The sequence below is a fragment of the Cydia fagiglandana genome, chromosome 10, assembly GCF_963556715.1.
Source record: "Cydia fagiglandana chromosome 10, ilCydFagi1.1, whole genome shotgun sequence".
Taxonomy (NCBI): domain Eukaryota; kingdom Metazoa; phylum Arthropoda; class Insecta; order Lepidoptera; family Tortricidae; genus Cydia; species Cydia fagiglandana.
In genome coordinates this window covers 15696403-15715030 of record NC_085941.1, presented here as the reverse complement: position 1 = coordinate 15715030, position 18628 = coordinate 15696403, and the positions used below count along the sequence as shown (strand labels likewise).

The window sequence follows — 18628 nt, the reverse complement described above, 5'->3', positions numbered from 1 at the left end:
AATTAAAAAATCACATCACTATGATACGTTCAGAAATAATGTTTAAAAAAAACAGTGATTTAAATTTGAATGTCTGACTACAATATGACCTCGATTTATTTCAGAACGAAAAACAGAGATGTCAGGCGGTGTTTTGCTTCCCAGCCCATGTCTCTAAAATAATGGGATTATTTCGTTATTTTTCCAATTTTCCCCAGGATTTTATCCTTTTCGCAGTGTTTTCTACCTGAAGTTTTATTTATTACTCAAATAAGCAATGGAAAGTTCAACTTTCAGTGACAAAATCGAGGCATACTTTTCGGAGTTAGGGCGATGGTTTGTACTCGGTTATTTATTTTATGGGTTTGTTTGTGAGACATAAAAGTGTTACTTACATTTTATATGTTTCAGGAAAGTATGGCGAAGTATACTGTTGGGTCAAGTGTTGTCTATACTGATGAGCGCGAAATGTATTCTAACGACGATACTACAGAGCGCGACCTGGCAGTTTCCTACGACGGCCCAACTTGTTATTCCTTATTTAGCACTTTTCGTTTTATTCGTCCCTGCATTGCTATGTAACGGAGTCACAAAACTCTCCAAGTAAGTACATGGCATCATAGCTATTAGCCTATTACACTTTCTTAAAAAATTAATCCTATATAATATTTTAATAAACGTAAAAACGGGTTCCTAATATGCAATATGCATGCTTGCTGCTTGAAGTTAATAGGAAAGATGGTGTAGTGTAACTTGGCATATTTATTTAATTTAATAAATATTTAATAATATCATGTGGAGATGTAGTATAGATAGGCCTCTCGCAGAACCATTTCAGAACATAGTATATAAGTTAAGATTTGTTTTGTAACTGAGATGGACATATGGTATAATAAAATATTTGAATTGCATTAATTTATACAAACTATTTCAGAAAATGGTGTATAGTGATAATCGCTTGCACACTGGACGTGGAAGCGAGCTGGCTACTCGTCCTCTCGCAGCGCTTCACGTCCGTGCTGAGCTGACAGCTGCTGGCGTGCTCGGGCGTGGGCGCGGCGCTGGTGGGCGGCGCGTGGCGGGGGCGGCGGCTGGGCGCGGCGCACGTGGCGGGCGCCACGCTCGGCCTCATGGCCATCGTGTGCGTGGTGTGGGCAGATGTAGAGGGAGCACCTACTGATGGTATATTCATGCTTTAAATCTCGTCTCTATAGAATCCTCTAGGAATTCTACTACAATCTGATTACCCATAAATTACATAAATACTTGGGAAAAACCTTATCATTAGGAGGGCTAGCAAAAGTAATTTTAGAATTTAATTTAGGTACAAATTAACCATAATACCATAAAGTTACTGGGTTATATTACAATTTCCAGAATAATCAAAATATCTATCAGAAATCAGAAATTAGTTCCTAAAAATCACAAGGCCAAGAGCAAAATACCTTATCATCAACGCAAAAATATGCCCTGCACTGTACTGGGGTGCTTGAACTTTAGTGACTTTGACTTGACACATATTATGCTCATATTCTAAAATACTGCATATTTCCAGGTAAAAACCAACTAGTCGGCGACATGCTCTGCCTCGCCGGCTCTCTCCTCTTCGCCCTGGTGACTGTTCTCCAAGAGATGATGCTCCAAGTCCAATCCTGCCCCGAATACTTGGCACTGTTAGGCCTCATCGGCAGCATAGTGTCTTGCACACAAACTTTCTTCCTTGAACTCAGTGACCTGATTACTTTCAACTGGTATGAGTTGGAAACACTCATTCAGCTTGGGAGTTACTGCTCTGTGCAGACGATATTTCAAATATTGCAGAGTTTCATGTTGAGAGATGCCGGAGCTATAATATTGCATCTGTCGTTTTTGTCTTCGGATTATTATACTCTAATCGCTGGGATGTACATCTTTCAGTTTAAGGTGAGTAATAAAGTTTGTATTGCCTTTTTGTTCACACAAGTTTATTTGAAACATATTTGTGGCTTTTCTAGTATTCTAAATTTATTTGATTTGTTCTTAGAAATCTTATTAAGGATAGAAACAATTTAACGAAATTGATTCTATTATTTCTAGTGAAAATTACGTTTGTTTTGTTAAGGTATTTAGATTATTAATAGAACAGAATTGAATTGAATTGCAATCACATGGGTATAAGTACCTACGCCACATGAAAATGATTTGCCTGACAACCTTTTTATTCAGCAACCGCAGGAGGATAAGTGCCCATGCCCAGTGTCCTAAAAACACTATGAAGCTTTGCAGTAAACGAATAAATAGCGTTCTTAATACAGAGTGGTTAACTTGCCATACCCTATTCCTATTCAGGGTCCATGTTGTTCAAATTAATTTAAAATACCATCTGTAAATACCATGGAATGCAATAAATAAATGAAATGAAATGAAATAAACCGATCATCTGATGAATTTCATTTGAAGAGTTTTTAAATCTCTTCATACTAGGAGGTTTGAGACTTCAGCCTACTATATCTAGAGTCAATATTTTTTCAGTTCCACGCGCTATATTTCCTGTCGTACATGCTAGCGATGGTGGGCGTGTTCCTGTTCAGTTCCCGACGGACCGCACCGGGCGAGGCGGTGCAGCTACCACAAGTCGTGCACGACGCCGTGCAGTCGCAGGATAACGTGTCTATGTGAGTTTCCTGTCGTATATGCTAGCGATGGTGGGCGTGTTCCTGTTCAGTTCCCAACGGACCGCTCCGGGCGAGGCGGTGCAGCTACCACAAGTCGTGCACGACGCCGTGGAGTCGCAGGATAACGTGTCTATGTGAGTTTCCTGTCGTACATGCTAGCGATGGTGGGCGTGTTCCTGTTCAGTTCCCGACGGACCACTCCGGGCGAGGCGGTGCAGCTACCACAAGTCGTGCACGACGCCGTGCAGTCGCAGGATAACGTGTCTATGTGAGTTTCCTGTCGTACCTGCTGGCGATGGTAGGCGTGTTCCTGTTCAGTTCCCGACGGACCGCTCCGGGCGAGGCGGTGCAGCTACCACAAGTCGTGCACGACGCCGTGTTTTGACTGTTTTCTTGTTCAGTTCTTGGGCCATTCCGGGCGAGCAATTACAGTGTGTAGGTAAGTTTCATGTAGTAAATATTGCATGTCATAGATACACAGGTACAAGGAGCTGCAAAATTGCATGTACACATTATAAACGAATTCCTTAAGTGGCTATGCAGTTGTGCGGATAGGTGATCGATCCGACGATATTTACGATACAAGTAAATCCCGCAAGAGTCACAATGAACTAATCGCATCTCATCGATATAACATCTTATAAAATTTCATAGCCGTTTTTGGCTACTAAATACCTATTCTATTAGAACCCTGAGACTGGGGATCCAATGATTAATTAATTGTTCACTACTTTGTATAAACTCGTTTGGTTCACGCAATTTTTTTAGGGTACCGTACCTCAAAAGGAAAAAACGGAACCCTTATGAGATCACTCGTGCATCTGTCTGTCTGTCACAGGCTATTTTCTCGGAAACTACTGGACCAATTAAATTGACATTTGCTACACGTATGTAAATTAGTGACCCAAAGATGGACATGTTTTTTTTATAATTTTAAAATACATAGGTTCGAAGTTATTTAAGAAAATAGTCAAAAAATTACCATTCCCCCGCTTTATCTCCGAAACTACTGAGTCTAAAATTTAAAAAAAAATACACAAAATAGTTCTTTACCTATAGATGACAGGAAAAGCTATTACAAATGTGCAGTCAAACGTGAGTCGGACTTATGTACGGAACCCTATAACGCGAGTCCGACTCGCACTTGGCCAGTTTTGTACTGAAGTATTTAATATTGATTGCATGTGCAGGGACTACACAGTGCCGAGCCTGGACTGCATCCCCATCGAAGCCCTGGAGCCACCCATGTCGCGCGACACTACCTTCACGTCCTTCCTCGGAGCACCCAACGGACACCCGCAGCCCTACACCAACGGGAAGGACGTTTGCTAAAAATATAACACCAGGTACAAGCAACAATCTTAACTGTACATCGGTGGACATTATTACAAAAGGCATAAGTAGTGCCATGCCTTATGGGAAACGGTCGCAGAGATAGTTCAGAGCCGGAAACCGCTACCAACTTTTAGTATGTTGTTGGGCATGGCATTGGGTCTCCAAAACTGCCATCGCGCGTAGGCGGCGCCGGCCATCTACTTCAGCGGAATGACGTCATCAAAATGACTCCCGCTTCGTTGCGAATATTGCATACTGCACCCAAACTATGCATAACACATACACGTGTGGGGTATTAAATGAAAGCCAATTAAATAAACTTTATTTTATTTATACAAAATGTACCAAAATATGCAACTGTTTAAGAGAAATTTACAAATAAATAAAAATTACGTAAAAAAATATTATTTGGGTTTTAAAACCAAACCAAAAGTCGGACGATAAAGCAATGTACTACAACATTAAATATGACGTCTCAAGCCATACACTGATATCAATAAAATCAAAATTGGACCAAATATGTGGAAATTATGCATCAAAATGTAGATATTTGCCCATACAAATGCATAAAAGTTAAAAAAATCCAAATTGGTCATTTTCAGGATAATCCGCATAAGCTTCTAGTATGTTATTAGCAATATAACCTGGATTCTAAAACTGCCGGGAGACCATCTCTGTTGTTCCTCAGTTACAAATAATGACGTCATATAAATAATCACTGCCGAATTTCGCAAAATGTAAATTGTAGCTATACCACGAGTCTCACATACACATGTGTTACATGTAATGAAAGGTTATTAAATGTATTATGATTCACCTAAACATTGTTTGTAAAAAAAATGTACAGTTTCAGAGCTAGAAACAACGAAATACCACTTTTTATGGAAAAAGTAGATGTATATCAATTTTATAGCTAAACTAAAATCGTCAAAAAAATGTTGCGTATAATATTTAAAAAACCAGTTATTTAACTATATATCACAATTTAAATTTTACATTTCCGACAAAAACTGTGGAAGTTCTGGAAAAAAAACTAAAGCGCCCCAACAATTCTACCTTAATGCGCTCATATTATGCAAAGAATAGTTCTAATTATCGAGTATTAAATGGATGAACATTACATAAAATACATGAAAACGACATTTTCGAATGGAACCATAATTAAAAAAATAATAATTTACTAGATAAGTAAGCAAAATACTGTTTCTTTAAGTACCTAATCTCCTCCTTTCAAAGTCGGTTAAAATGTAGCTTTTGTGACCTGGGCTACAAAGACAAATAAATTGACACCTAATTTATCAAAATCAGTTCAGTACTTTCATGCAAACGGTACCTACACATGCACGCATTGCACGCATAGATAGCAAATTCTGCCGTAGTCGGACAAAAAATTAAAATTCAATAATTAGACCTTTACTATTATGGCCTGGCGTGGCTTGGCATCTAACGTTGAAACCCGCAGGGCGTAGATGTTAGCAGACCTGTATTTCGGAGGATCAGAGGGAAAATTCTGCCAGCCTTCTCAGCCCAGCCTTGAAACCCTTGCACCACTCAAGATTCTACTTTTATAAGAATACCCAACTGGCGCGAAATGGCGCAGAATAGGGCAGAGTGACGCTCTTTTGTGTCAGAGGTCAAGATCCTCTTTGGGTCACTGAGCCAGTGATGTATGTATGTATGTATGTATGTATAAGGCTAATCGAGGCTTAAATATATAATTATGTATTGTTTACATGAAACAACTGAACTGATTTTGATAAATGAGGTGTCAATTTATTTGTCTTTGTAGCCCAGGTCACAAAAGCCACATTTTAACCGACTTTGAAAGGAGGAGATTAGGTACTTAAAGAAATAGTATTTTGCTTACTTATCAAGTAAATTATTATTTTTTTAATTATGGTTCCATTCGAAAATGTCGTTTTCATGTATTTTATGTAACGTTAATTCATTTAATACTCGATAATTAGAACTATTCTTTGCATAATATGAGCGCATTAAGGTAGAATTGTTGGGGCGCTTTAGTTTTTTTTCCAGAACTTCCACAGTTTTTGTCGGAAATGTAAAATTTAAATTGTGATATATAGTTAAATAACTGGTTTTTTAAATATTATACGCAACATTTTATTGACGATTTTAGTTTAGCTATAAAATTGATATACATCTACTTTTTCCATAAAAAGTGGTATTTCTTTGTTTCTAGCTCTTAAACCGTACATTTTTTTTACAAACAATGTTTAGGTGAATCATACTAAATTTAATAACCTTTCATTACATGTAACACACATGTATGTGTGACTCATAGTATAGCTATAATTTGCATTTTACGAAATACGGCAGTGATTATTTGTATGACGTCATTATTCGTGACTGGGGGACAATAAAGATGGTCTCCCGGCAGTTTTAGGACCCAGGTCATATTGCTAATAACATACTAGAAGCTTACGCGGATTATCCTGAAAATGACCAATTTGGATTTTTTTAACTTTAATGCATTTGTATGGGCAAATATCTACATTTTGATGCATAATTTCCACATATTTGGCCCAATTTTGACTTGATTGATATCAACGTATGTCGTCAGACGTCGTCTTTAATTTTGTAGTACATTGCTTTAACGTCCGACTTTTGGTTTGGTTGTAAAACCCAAATAATTGAATATTTTTTTACATCATTTTGATTCTTTTGCAAATAGCTCTTAAACGGCTGAATATTTTGATACACACTGTATAAATGAAATATAGCATATTTAACTGGCTTTCATTCAATACCCCACACAATTATGTGCCATGCATAGTTTGGGTACAATATGCAATATTTGCAACGAAACGGGAGTCATTTTGATGACGTCATTCCGCTGAAGTAGATGGCCGGCGCCGCCGTCTCCCGGCAGTTTTGGAGACCCAATGCCATGCCCAACAACATACTAAAAGTTGGTAGCGGTTTCCGGCTCTGAACTATATTCCCATAAGGCATATGATAGGTCAAGAAATGAATGCTCAAAAAACGTTGTAGAGGGAAATGCTAGGAACACAATTTTTGACTCCGTAACTTTGTTTGGACTAGTTAGGAGGTGAACATATCAAAAGTCCCCGGCTGTAGCCCCGCTGCTGGGGGGTAGAGGGGGGTAAGAAGGTTGAATTTTTCGGTTTTTCATTGATATCTTGGAAACTTTGCGTCTTAGCGACATGACTACTAAGACAAACTGAAAGCTGATAAAATTAGTTACAAGTTTTATCTTGTCAAGTTTTTCGATATCATGAATAGTTTTTGAGATACCCGCTCTTGAAAGTTTATTTAGGGATTTTAATTTTATCTTGATATCTACGTCAGTGAAGCTGTTAGGCCATGTTTGGTATCATTTTCGTATAAATCGGGGGTGCTGAATTCATTTATGGTATCACATTGACACCATTCCGAAGTAAAACCAAAATTAAAAAATAAATATTTTTTTAAATCCCTCTTCACGCTTAAACCGCTGAACCAATTTCGTTGAAATTTGGTATAGAAATAGTTTAAATCTCGACACACGACATAGGATAGTTTTTGTAACCAAAAGCATCTTTTGAGGGTGTGAAAAGTGGGGTGGAAGTTTGTATGGGGAGTCAATAACCGCTGAACCGGTTTAGATGAAATTTAGGACGGAATACAACTGTGATTTAGATGAAAGTGATACCAAACATGACTTCAAACCTTACCTTGAGCAGTATTAACCTCAGGAATTCAGTTTCGTCGACGAAGTTGAATTCCTCCCATACTCCATTTCACAACTTTAAAGGATGATTATTGAGATAAAAAGTATCTTATGTCCTGTCTTGGGACTCAAAATATCTGTATACCAAATTTCAATTAAATCGGTTGAGCGGTTTAAGCGTGAAGAGGAATTTAAAAAAAAAGGTATTTGTTTAAAGTTTATATGTTTTTTCTTAGGAATGGTGTCAATGTGATACCAAAACTGAATTCAGCACCCCCGATTTATACGAAAATGATACCAAACACGGTCTAGCAGCGTCACTAATGTAGATATCAAGATAAAATTGAAAGCCCTAAATAAACTTTCAAGAGCGGATATCTCAAAAACTATTCAAGATATCGAAAAACTTGACTGAATAATACTTGTAACAAATTTTATCAGCTTTTGGTTTGTCTTAGTAGTCATGTCGCTAAGACGCAAAATTTCCAAGATATAAGTGAAAAACCGAAAAATGAGACCTTCTTTCCCCCCTCTACCCCCCAGCACCGGGGCTACGGCCGGGGACTTTTGATATGTTCACCTCCTAACTAGTCCGAACAAAGTTACGTAGTCAAAAATTGTGTTCCTAGCATTTCCCTCTATAACTTCTTATTGCTTGGCCTATGACTAAAGGTCCACCGATGGACAGTTAACAGTGTGGGCTATGGTACAATTGAAAACATATTGAAAACATATATTTTCAGGCAACTACTGGCCCATAGATAAATACCTTAATACTAGCATACATATTATTACAAAATATATCTTAAAACTAAAAACACAATTATGGCTGCGATGCAGTTCGCAGCCCCGCAGTGTCAGGGAGCCGGCCGCGGAACCTTGGTGAAGGTCGCTAGATGTCCAGTCGGAACGCTCAGCACAAAATAATTAAAATTCACTCTGTGTCGAGATTCCAACTTCATGACCCTCAGGATGAAATCAGGATGACAATGCCCTACCAAGTACAGTTTAATGGATAATTAAAACTGCCTAATAGCAAACCCTATTAAAAGGGGTGCCCCTTAATACGCCTAACATTAATTGTCATAATATGAATTCGCATAACAGATTTGGCATAAAATAATTGTTCATAACATTAAACAGACATAATAATAAAAAAGCATAACACTTATTGCGCATAATAATGACTCCGCATAATTTAAATATGCATAACATTATTAACTATAACTGTAACTGTCATAAAATTAATTAGCATAATTTTATAATGTAAATGGATCAGGACGAAACCAACTTAACCAACTCGGTTAGGTTAGGTTCAGAAGGCCTTAGCCTTCGATGTTAGGTTTTTTTTTATAACAGCCCGATAATATTATAGATATATTCACATCCTGATTATCTCCTCAGATGTATTAAATAAATAAAATAATATATACAATCAAAATTACATTTGTCAATACCTCTAACTGGTAAAATAGAACTTATACCTATAAATCGGTAGGATAGAAAAAAACCATCCAAACTAAACTTTAATTTAAATTGGCTGCAATTGCCTCCAAATACCGCTTTATGGTGACATAACAATCTGTTACCTTCCTTTTATATTTATACCATTTAATAATTATGCAAAGTAGCGTTATGCTTATTACATTTATACTAAGTCATTGTTATGACAATAAACGTTATGCGCATTAACATTATGCGTACTCAGTTATGCGAAATAATGTTATGCGATTTAAAAGTTATGCGTAATCTGTCTTATGCCAATTTGAATTAGGAGTATTACGTTATGCGAATTAATATAGACCCTATTAAAAGCCCTATCAGCTCTACGGAAGCCCTGTCTAGCGGTAAGTCGTAACAGAAGGCCTGCTGCGAATAACGTTCGTTATTTGCATCTCTATCTTTTGCATATTCGGCAAAAGAAATTTCGTTTCTGTTGTCGACAAGCCTTACTAACTAAAAGACCAGCCCATGCAATGTCTGCATAATTGTTTTCCATCGTATTTTCTCGGAGACGTTCGTATTTGTCATGCTACTTCACTCAACCTCAGTACTTTTTGTACAGATGCTGAATGAAATAGCAAGACACGTTCGTACGTTTCGCCTTGTTACGTTGGAGAAAGGCCTAATTTCAAATGATTTGAGACTTGAGATTTACTACAAAAATTTGTACCTACAAAATAAAGACAAACCATTTTTCCAATTTTGCTTGCTTTATAACAAAGCATGATCAGTTATAGTATTTAAAGTGCATGCTCCGGTTTTGACTAAGCATTAGAAGTATTAGAACATATTGTACCTTGTAGTCATTGTCATAAGATTGAAATTAGCCAAATAAAAAATACTTGGCCAAAACCGGATCGTTCACTTAAAAGAGAACATGAATTTTACGTCTTAATTTGTGAGTAAGTAAGGTTGGTATTCAACCAGTCCCAATTTCTTGGTCCAATGTGCATTGCGTTTCACTCTCTCACTAAGCAAAATATGAGACGCAAACACATATCGGACAGGTGAAATACCATCATAAAGATTTATTTGTTGGATAACAATAAAATATTGTTTGCATTGTACAGTCAGCAGCAGAAGTTGCTAAGCGGGCCAGGTGTTCAAAATAATCTTGACGCGACTTTATTTTTAAGAGAATAAGAGCGTGTCAAGGTAATTTTGAACACTTCACCCGCTTAGCAACTTCTGCTGCTGACTGTATGTTCTACGCTGTACCTTTATAAAGTTATTGAATGTGATTTCAAGCAATTGAATTAGAAAATTATTTAGTTGCTAGTTAAAAATATTTTACATAGATAATAGTCATACAAAGTTTTAATGCAATAATATGAATATTTATTGATAAATACTAACATGTGACAGCGTGTTGAGTACTACATAACCATGTGAATTTTCAAACAAATTGGTACAGTCAGCAGCAGAAGTTCCTAAGCTGGCGAGGTGTTCAAAATGATTTTGACGAGACTATAATATTGTTAAGAGAATAAGAGCGTGTCAAGGTAATTTTGAACACCTCGCCCGCTTAGCAACTTCTGCTGCTGACTGTACGTACTGTCAATTTTTTAACCTGTGTAACGCCCGTCGTACAAAATGCGTTAATATTGTATCTATAAATAAATACAAAATAATCATGTAAAAAGTTAGGCTCCACTATAGCGCGCGGGGTATTCCACGGGTTTAAGTTAGTAGCCTATAGCAGCGGTCGGCAACCTGCGGCCCGCGGGCCGCATGCGGCCCGAGAGCCGCCTTGGCTATTTTTAACCGACTTCCAAATCCCAAAGGAGGAGGTTATCAATTCGGTTGTATGTTTTTTTTTATTTTTATTTTTTTTATTTTTTATGTTCGTTACTCCATATCTCCGTCATTACTGGACCGATTTTGAAAATTATTTTTTTGATTGTATGTATATGCATACAGATTGGTCCCGTTTTTGTCAAAATCCAGTTCTGATGATGGGATCCATGAGGAATCGACGGAACTCCTCAAATCTTAAAGGCATACATATAGTGATTTTTGTGTTTTTATCATCAAATTAAGCATATACATTCAAAAACGTGACATTTGATGAAGTGGAACTACTGATGATGATCAGAACGGAACTCTTCAACGACGCATAGTTCACCTTTGGCGATTTGTCCTCTTCGTTATGTTTGTTAAGCAAGTTAAGTTTTTAAGCCACATTTTTGTCAAGCTTGAGTTCTGATGATGGGATCCATGAGAAATCGAGGGAACTCCTCAAATTTTAAAGGCATGCGTATAGAGATTTTTGTATTTTCACCAGAAAATCAAGCATTTTCATTAAAAACTGTCGCATTTGATGAAGTGGAACTGCTGATGATGATCAGAACGGAACTCTTCAACGACGCATAGTTAACGTTTGGCGATTTGTCCTCATCGTTATGTTTGTTAAGCAAGTTTAGTTTTTAAGCCACATTTCTGTCAATCTCGAGTTCTGATGATGGGATCCATAAGGAATCGAGGGAACTCCTCAAATCTTAAAGGCATACGTATAGAATTTTCTGTATTTTGATCATAAAATCAAGCATTTACATTAAAAACTGTCGCATTTGATGAAGTGGAACTGCTGATGATGATCAGAACAGAACTCTTCAACGACGCATAGTACACGTTTGGTGATTTCGAATTTCGGTTTTGACTTGGACTGGGGCCCGGACTCGTACCCGGATCCGGTTCGGACCCGGACCTGGACTCGGACTCGGACCCGGACCCGGACTCGGATCCGGACTCGGACCCGGACTTGGACCCGGACTCGGACCCGGACCCGGACTCGGACCAGGACTCGGACCCGGACTCGGACTCAGAGACCCGGACCTTGACCCGGAGAACCGCTACGATACCTAAACTAAATAATCCGCTACCTACCATAAAATGTAGGTATAAAGTATGATGATGCCAAACCCCTCCCGCTCAAACCCCCGTACACCGCACTGAATGCGCCGTTAAGTGGGTTAGGTTAGGTTTGAACTGCGATCCTCACAGAACCGAACAAAAGTGGGTTAGGTTTGGTTAGAACTGCGAGCCTTACAGAAACGAAATGCTACTAGAAAAGTGGGTTTGATTTGATTAGGTTCGAACTGCGATCCTCACAGAACCGAACTGCTATCAGAGAAGTGGGTTAGGTTAGGCTAGAACTACGACCCTTACGGAAACGAAATGCTACTAGAAAGTACTGGTTTTACCTCCTTTTCTACATAGTGCACCATCTACCATAATCTTTCACCGGGCCCCATAGAAGTCGGTTTTTTTTTCTTAAAAATTATGTATGTAATAATGACAAACGACATGTCTTATAAAGTCATAAATATTAACAAAGTACGGCCCGCGTCACCTCCGTTAACTACTATGTGGCCCTTGGCTGCTAAAAGGTTGCCGACCGCTGGCCTATAGGAACCGGAGGGGAGGTGTGACTTGAAGTTTCATATACTTAAATAATTTAGTTAATTATGTAGTTAAAGAAAAAATACCTTCGCTACAAACATAACAATAAGAGATATGAAATATCCCTGCTCAATAATTGTAACTCAAAAATATGTAATGAGAATAATATTAACATGTTGAATGTACAAAATCATTCAATAATTAACATTGATCAATTGTCATAGTTGCCGTGCGTTAGCGTAATTGTTTTATCACATTTATAACCATTTCATAACAACACTATACACTATCATCACTTATGTAAGTCTAATATCGTTATAGCAGAAGTTACACGGCGCGATTCGGGAAATGAATTGGAGATTCACTAAATATGAAGTAGTAAAGATATGTGACGTTCCACGGCAAAAGATATCATTGCCCCGGCTGAATATTGGAGCGGCGTTAATAATAGCGTAAGCGCCAGCCGCCATAAAGTACTTTTTGCCGGGGAATGTCACATATCTTTACTATTTCATATCTAGTGAATCGCTAAATCATTTCCCGAAATGCGCCGCTAGTTATTATTCTATATGGATCTTAAGAAACAATGTAAAGAAAAACCACGTGATTTATTCGGCCAATGACATAATTCTAGTACCCGACTGAAGTTTCGGCATAAACATAATTTTGTGGCCGAAATCAGAGCAACACCAAACTTTCGAGTTTTCCAACACATCAAATCACAAAAATCAATGCACATCATTTATCTTTAGAGTTATAATAATAATAATAATAATAAAATGTTTTATTGCAGGCATTAAAAAAACCCATACACATCTTACAAAATTAACTATAGACTAGCTTAACTTTAACTAAAATTCTAATAATAAGTATTAAAATAAAATTCAATATTATTTCCGGTTCTCGCTCTGGTGAACAGATAGCCAGTGCCTAAAAACATGACTATTTGGATTCTCACTTATCGTCCTCAAAATTTCGTTTTTGGAGCTTCTAATAGCTTCCCAAAAGGAGGCTACTCTGGCTCTGAGGATAGCGAAGAAGTCAGGTACTCTGGCCGCCGCAAACATGTCTGATGCACTACAGTATCTAGGCTTGTGCATCAGGATACGATATGCATCATTATATTGTACCCTGATGCTACTGTACGCCCTCCTCGTGTACCTAGTCCATAACTGGCACGTATAAAAGCTTTGGCAATATGCTTTAAATAACGTGATCTTTACTTCGTCTGTAGTTATGTAGTGTCCGACCGAAACTGTTTTTTTTACCTCATTGGCCGAATGACCAAGTGACTTATTACATTATCCTAAAATCCAGATGGAATAGACTAGGTGATGTACTAGTTTCTTTGCGAAGTTTAGTCTACGAGTATTAGGTACTAAAACCTCAGCCAGAGGTATTCAGAGTTCCTTGTGTAATACTTTTGTTATTTATAGATACGTGTGTTATTATAAACCAAAATTAACGGGGCGATAAATAAGCGATATGTATAATTGTATATCAATGTGATTTATATATTGAGGTGGCCACTGACGAGCCTTCCAACAGTCCAAATTGCATGGCTGCAATCCAAAATCGGTCCGTGAATGTCAAAAACGTACAATGTTTAATATTAGGATGCCGTCCATTTGGATGAATCCATTGTAACGGCATCCATTTGGAAGTCTCGTCAGTGGCCTGCTTTAGAGTTTTAATTTAACTGTTAAATAGACAAAATATTTGTCTAATTGTGTTATTCATAAACGTTTGTGTAATCTAACAAAGTATTTATAATCGTTTGTCCCTATCCGTCATTTTGACATTTCTGTTTGTTAGAAAGAGACAAAATTTGACAGAGGTTTGTAAGAGGTTGCTATGTTTTATGAATAAGGGGGTAAATGGGTAAATCCTTAGGTAATTTATTCCTAAAGTTAATTGTAACTACTGCCTGTTTTAGCCTGTCTAGTTTGTAGATATACATAGATATTCCACAAGAATAACAAATGCGATATATATCTATTACAATAGTTTACGGTAACTGCCCCAACAGTACCTATGTCGCCATACTTAGGTTAGGGCCCCGACTGTACTTACGTGTATTAACAGTTATAATGGAAATTAGTTGAGATTTTCAACCGAAGAAATTCATCCCGATTTATTATTACTACCAAAGAGAATTTGAAATAGAGCATTACTTTCATGGTAAATTATGTAGCTACAGTATATTTACTGCCATCTTTCGACAGAAGATTAAAACTGTTAGAACGCCATTTGAATTCAAAACTGCAATAATGACAAGGGGGACTCAGGAGGTTAATATTAATATTTAACAAGTTAACACATATCAGTGAAAGAATAAGGATCAAAGTCAAATGGCGTTCTAACAGTTTTAATCTTCTGTCAAAAGATGGCTGTAAATTTACAGTGGCTACATAATTTACTTTGACAATCCGCCTCTATACACTCTATTCTCTTTGTTACTAAATATTAAATAATTTAACTTATTAGTAGGAATAGATAGTTTGTTTCGATAGACTTGTAATAGGAACAATGTTACACTTTTTTTATTAATTGAGAGGTAACTTATGTAGGTACCTAATAAAAAAAATACCTACTAAATTGTTTACAGTTTTGGCTGCTTCTATTGAATTACATTTTGCGAAAAGTTTTCATGCAGGTAAGTAATCATGTTTGTTATTTTTGTGGACTAGTCTAAAACAACATTTATCACTGCCCTTTTAAAACCTAAAGTCGTATGTAGCAACATTTATATAAATCCTATTCCTAGCTCACTTAGAAGTAACTTGTCATGTTATACACCTCATAATAATACACCAATTAAACTAGTCAAAGCAATAAAAGACCATACTTATAATGATTAAAAAGGTATTATAATATAACGAAAACTGCCATAATAATTTCTTGAATTTTTACTCGATTTTTTAATCCAATATTGCGATTTCGAACTAAATATTTATAAGTAATTTTAAATTAGTTTATAATTGAGAGAAATGTATTGGGATTGATAAGAATAAACTTAGAAGTAGCATTTTATAGAGTTAACATTTTACTCAAACGATAGGTAACTATTGTAAGTATTTTCAGCTGTGATTTTATTTTTAATGTTTTCAAATGAGATTATCTATGGAACTAGTTGCTTTTGTCGAATTTTATATTTTGTGGAATCTAGTCCTCAAAGGCCGCTATCCACGTAACATTTTTATGGTTTCACGAATTTTCGACTTAAAGGTAAACGTACTGGCGGTCGACGCGGGCCCAGTACATGTCATCTTGAAACTTAAGTCATCGTCAATATAGATGACAGCAAGGTGTCATCTTTTGGGCATTAGCATGTCGAGCATTAGTACGTTTACCTTACCTACTCATGGGCAAATTTATAGGAACGCAAAAAATAGTTTTAATTACTGGATTACAGCACCTAAAATAATTTCAAAATTATTAATCAAACTTTTTTGGCTTTCCTCTAATTTTGTCCTGTATTTAGTCAACCGTATGATTCAGAGGGACTACCGCCAAAACCGAAATTCGCAAATTGCGGGGATCTTTCTCTTTTACTCCAATGAAGGCGGAATTAGAGTGACAGGGAAAAATGCCCGCAATTTGCGAACTTCGATTTTCGCGGTTATAGCCCAGCTTGATCGTATGTCAATAAGGCACGAAGTACTCGCAAGAAAATTTTCAAAAATATGACTACTGGTTATTTTAAGGTAAAATTTCAATGAATTTAACTCTGTCGTGGATGGCGGTCAGGTTCTAGTCTATTTAGTGTTGGTTTAGTCTGAAAAAGTTTAGCTGTGTTACGTATGACGCTCAATTATTAATCGTAAGGTTTTAAATGTGCATTTAATGAACATTTTGATAGTCCATTAGATCGAATATATCTAAATAGAGACTACAGATCCAGTCAAATAAACAAGAAAAGTTAAGGGATTATCATTTATTCCAAATAACGTTTATGTAACATATTTATGTACTTATATCATCGGATTAACTTTACAAATGGGCATACTTGATCTATAGGTATATAATATATTATCGTATCTCACATATTACGGTGTCCTTGTCAGTTACTAAATTCAGGAAGGTGTAACAAGCTCTTTAACAAAATAATGTGAATTTTGACGCTGGGAATACCTTTAACTATTTAGCTCATAAGTACAATATAAAATACACCTTTCCTCGTTACGTTAAAGTTTAAAATTCCTTGTTTTTGTCTGGATCTGTCTGTAGTCAGGATTTGAAATTATTTAGCCGAGTAAGAAATGTGTATTCCTTCAAAAATATAAATACCTATAGCGAATGGTTGTGTTGATTCTGATACTCAATTGATTTTGTTACTTACGCTTTTTGTTAGCCTGTGGTTGTCTAGCCATCTCTAGATAATTCGCGTCTTGAGAACAAATGATCTAATAAGTATTATAAATTATAAAGTTAGATAAATATACAACATTTTCATGACATTGACTTTTATTTCATCCCAATGAAAAATGTATCTAAGGTGTCAATTTCATAGAATACAATACAAACAAAAAGAAGCTTCGTTAAATAAACTATATAATTTTCTTTCTTATAATTAGGTAGATAAACAACAATATGTTATATAAGATTGCAATAAAACGTTTTATATCAGGAACTTTCAAACAAAATTGTAATATTGTAAACGACACAAAACTCATAGTAAACGACACAAAATACTGATCAACAAAATTGTAAAAACAAACAATATCAAATGTCGGCTCCACTCGTGTCTGGCTATAAAATACAGCACCGGTCCAATCGCACCGTAATACTTAAAAACCGACTCAATCTTGAAGTAACAATCACTTTTGTAATCGAACCAATCTAATACTTTTCTGTCAAACCAAACGTACGCCCCTTTGATAGTTGCAGGGGCATCAAGAACTAAATACACAGGTGTTTCGGCCGCTTCATCAGGACTGAAAAAACCTTTTCCCCTTGTCATATCGGTCTGAACTAGCCCAGGATGCATGGCATTGATAATAATCTTCCTAGATTCAAGCTCTTTCTGTTGAAGTCTCGTCAAAGCACAGACGGCCACTTTAGCGATCCTATAAGCCGCTACCGAACCTCCATCCGCCAAATCATTCTTATTAAACGTACCATTTTTAACGCCATCCAAAAACCAATTAACAAACTCGTTAATATCATTGACTGTTAAGTCTTTGCTCGATAACTTATCTATCCAATATTTATTGCGAATATTAGATAAGTGGCCGCAGTCACTTGCTATGTTTAGAATCCGGCCATTCTCTCTTACAAGTGGGAATATGTGTTCTTGAATCATAAGCAAACTTCTATAATCAATGTCTATAACTTGTTTGCTGTCTTCGTACGTAGTTTTAAGTCCATCCCCCGCTACGGCGGCGTTGTTTATCAGTATGTCGATACCTCCATGTTTTTCTTTTAAATAATCCCTGAATTTGATAATACTGTTTTCGTCAGCGACGTCTAGTTGGTGATACGACGGAGCCCAGCCCATAGAGCGAAGTTCAGCCACTGCTTTAGTGCCTCGATTGAGGTCTCTAGATGTAAGGTAGACTGTTCCTTCCATGTTTTTGCAAAGGGCCTTGACTATAGCGAGCCCTATGCCTTTATTAGCTCCGGTGACCACGGCGACCTTCATGACTGCGTCTGATGAGCGCGTGGCGCAGACTGTTTAAGTACATACTTATCTACACAACAAACGTAGATAACTAGTTACGTAAATAAATGCAAGAATTACAAGGTCATTTTTAATGGGCACGTAACCGGTTTGATAAGGTGATAAGTCGGATTTGATTCATATTTTAGTGCATGTAGGTACGGTCGAGTGGCATTAGGTATTTTATTACAAAACGCTGACTCTCGACTTACTTATGAGACAGTTAAGTTGCATTAGGAGTATTTCAAAATCGTATCGAAGTTAGGTGTAGGTATCTCTACATAATTCACATTTACTTATTTTTTGCTGTTTCGTATTTTGGTTGATAAGGTATCTGAATAATTGACATATGTACTTTTTTGATGACAATTAAAGGATTTTAAATATTTAAATAAATAAATA

The 18628-nt window shown here is 36.7% G+C and overlaps 3 protein-coding genes across 3 annotated transcripts; 2 read left to right on the top strand and 1 right to left on the bottom strand.

Annotated features, from left to right (window-relative positions):
- The first annotated feature begins 121 nt into the window (after positions 1 to 121).
- LOC134668249 (uncharacterized) lies at positions 122 to 1146 on the top strand. The gene is made up of 3 exons (XM_063525739.1): positions 122 to 315; positions 391 to 582; positions 914 to 1146. The coding sequence occupies exons 1-3, from the start codon at positions 257 to 259 to the stop codon at positions 1005 to 1007; spliced, it is 345 nt and encodes a 114-aa protein (XP_063381809.1). The 5' UTR covers positions 122 to 256; the 3' UTR covers positions 1008 to 1146.
- LOC134668345 (solute carrier family 35 member F1-like) lies at positions 995 to 3965 on the top strand. Its single transcript, XM_063525827.1, has 4 exons — positions 995 to 1161; positions 1535 to 1902; positions 2491 to 2633; positions 3824 to 3965. The coding sequence occupies exons 1-4, from the start codon at positions 1110 to 1112 to the stop codon at positions 3963 to 3965; spliced, it is 705 nt and encodes a 234-aa protein (XP_063381897.1). The 5' UTR covers positions 995 to 1109.
- A 13136-nt stretch (positions 3966 to 17101) lies between these two features.
- On the bottom strand, positions 17102 to 18250 carry LOC134667938 (carbonyl reductase [NADPH] 1-like). The gene has a single exon (XM_063525359.1). It carries the CDS (start codon positions 18206 to 18208, stop codon positions 17237 to 17239), a length of 972 nt encoding a protein of 323 aa, XP_063381429.1. The 5' UTR covers positions 18209 to 18250; the 3' UTR covers positions 17102 to 17236.
- Between the last annotated feature and the right edge of the window lie 378 nt (positions 18251 to 18628).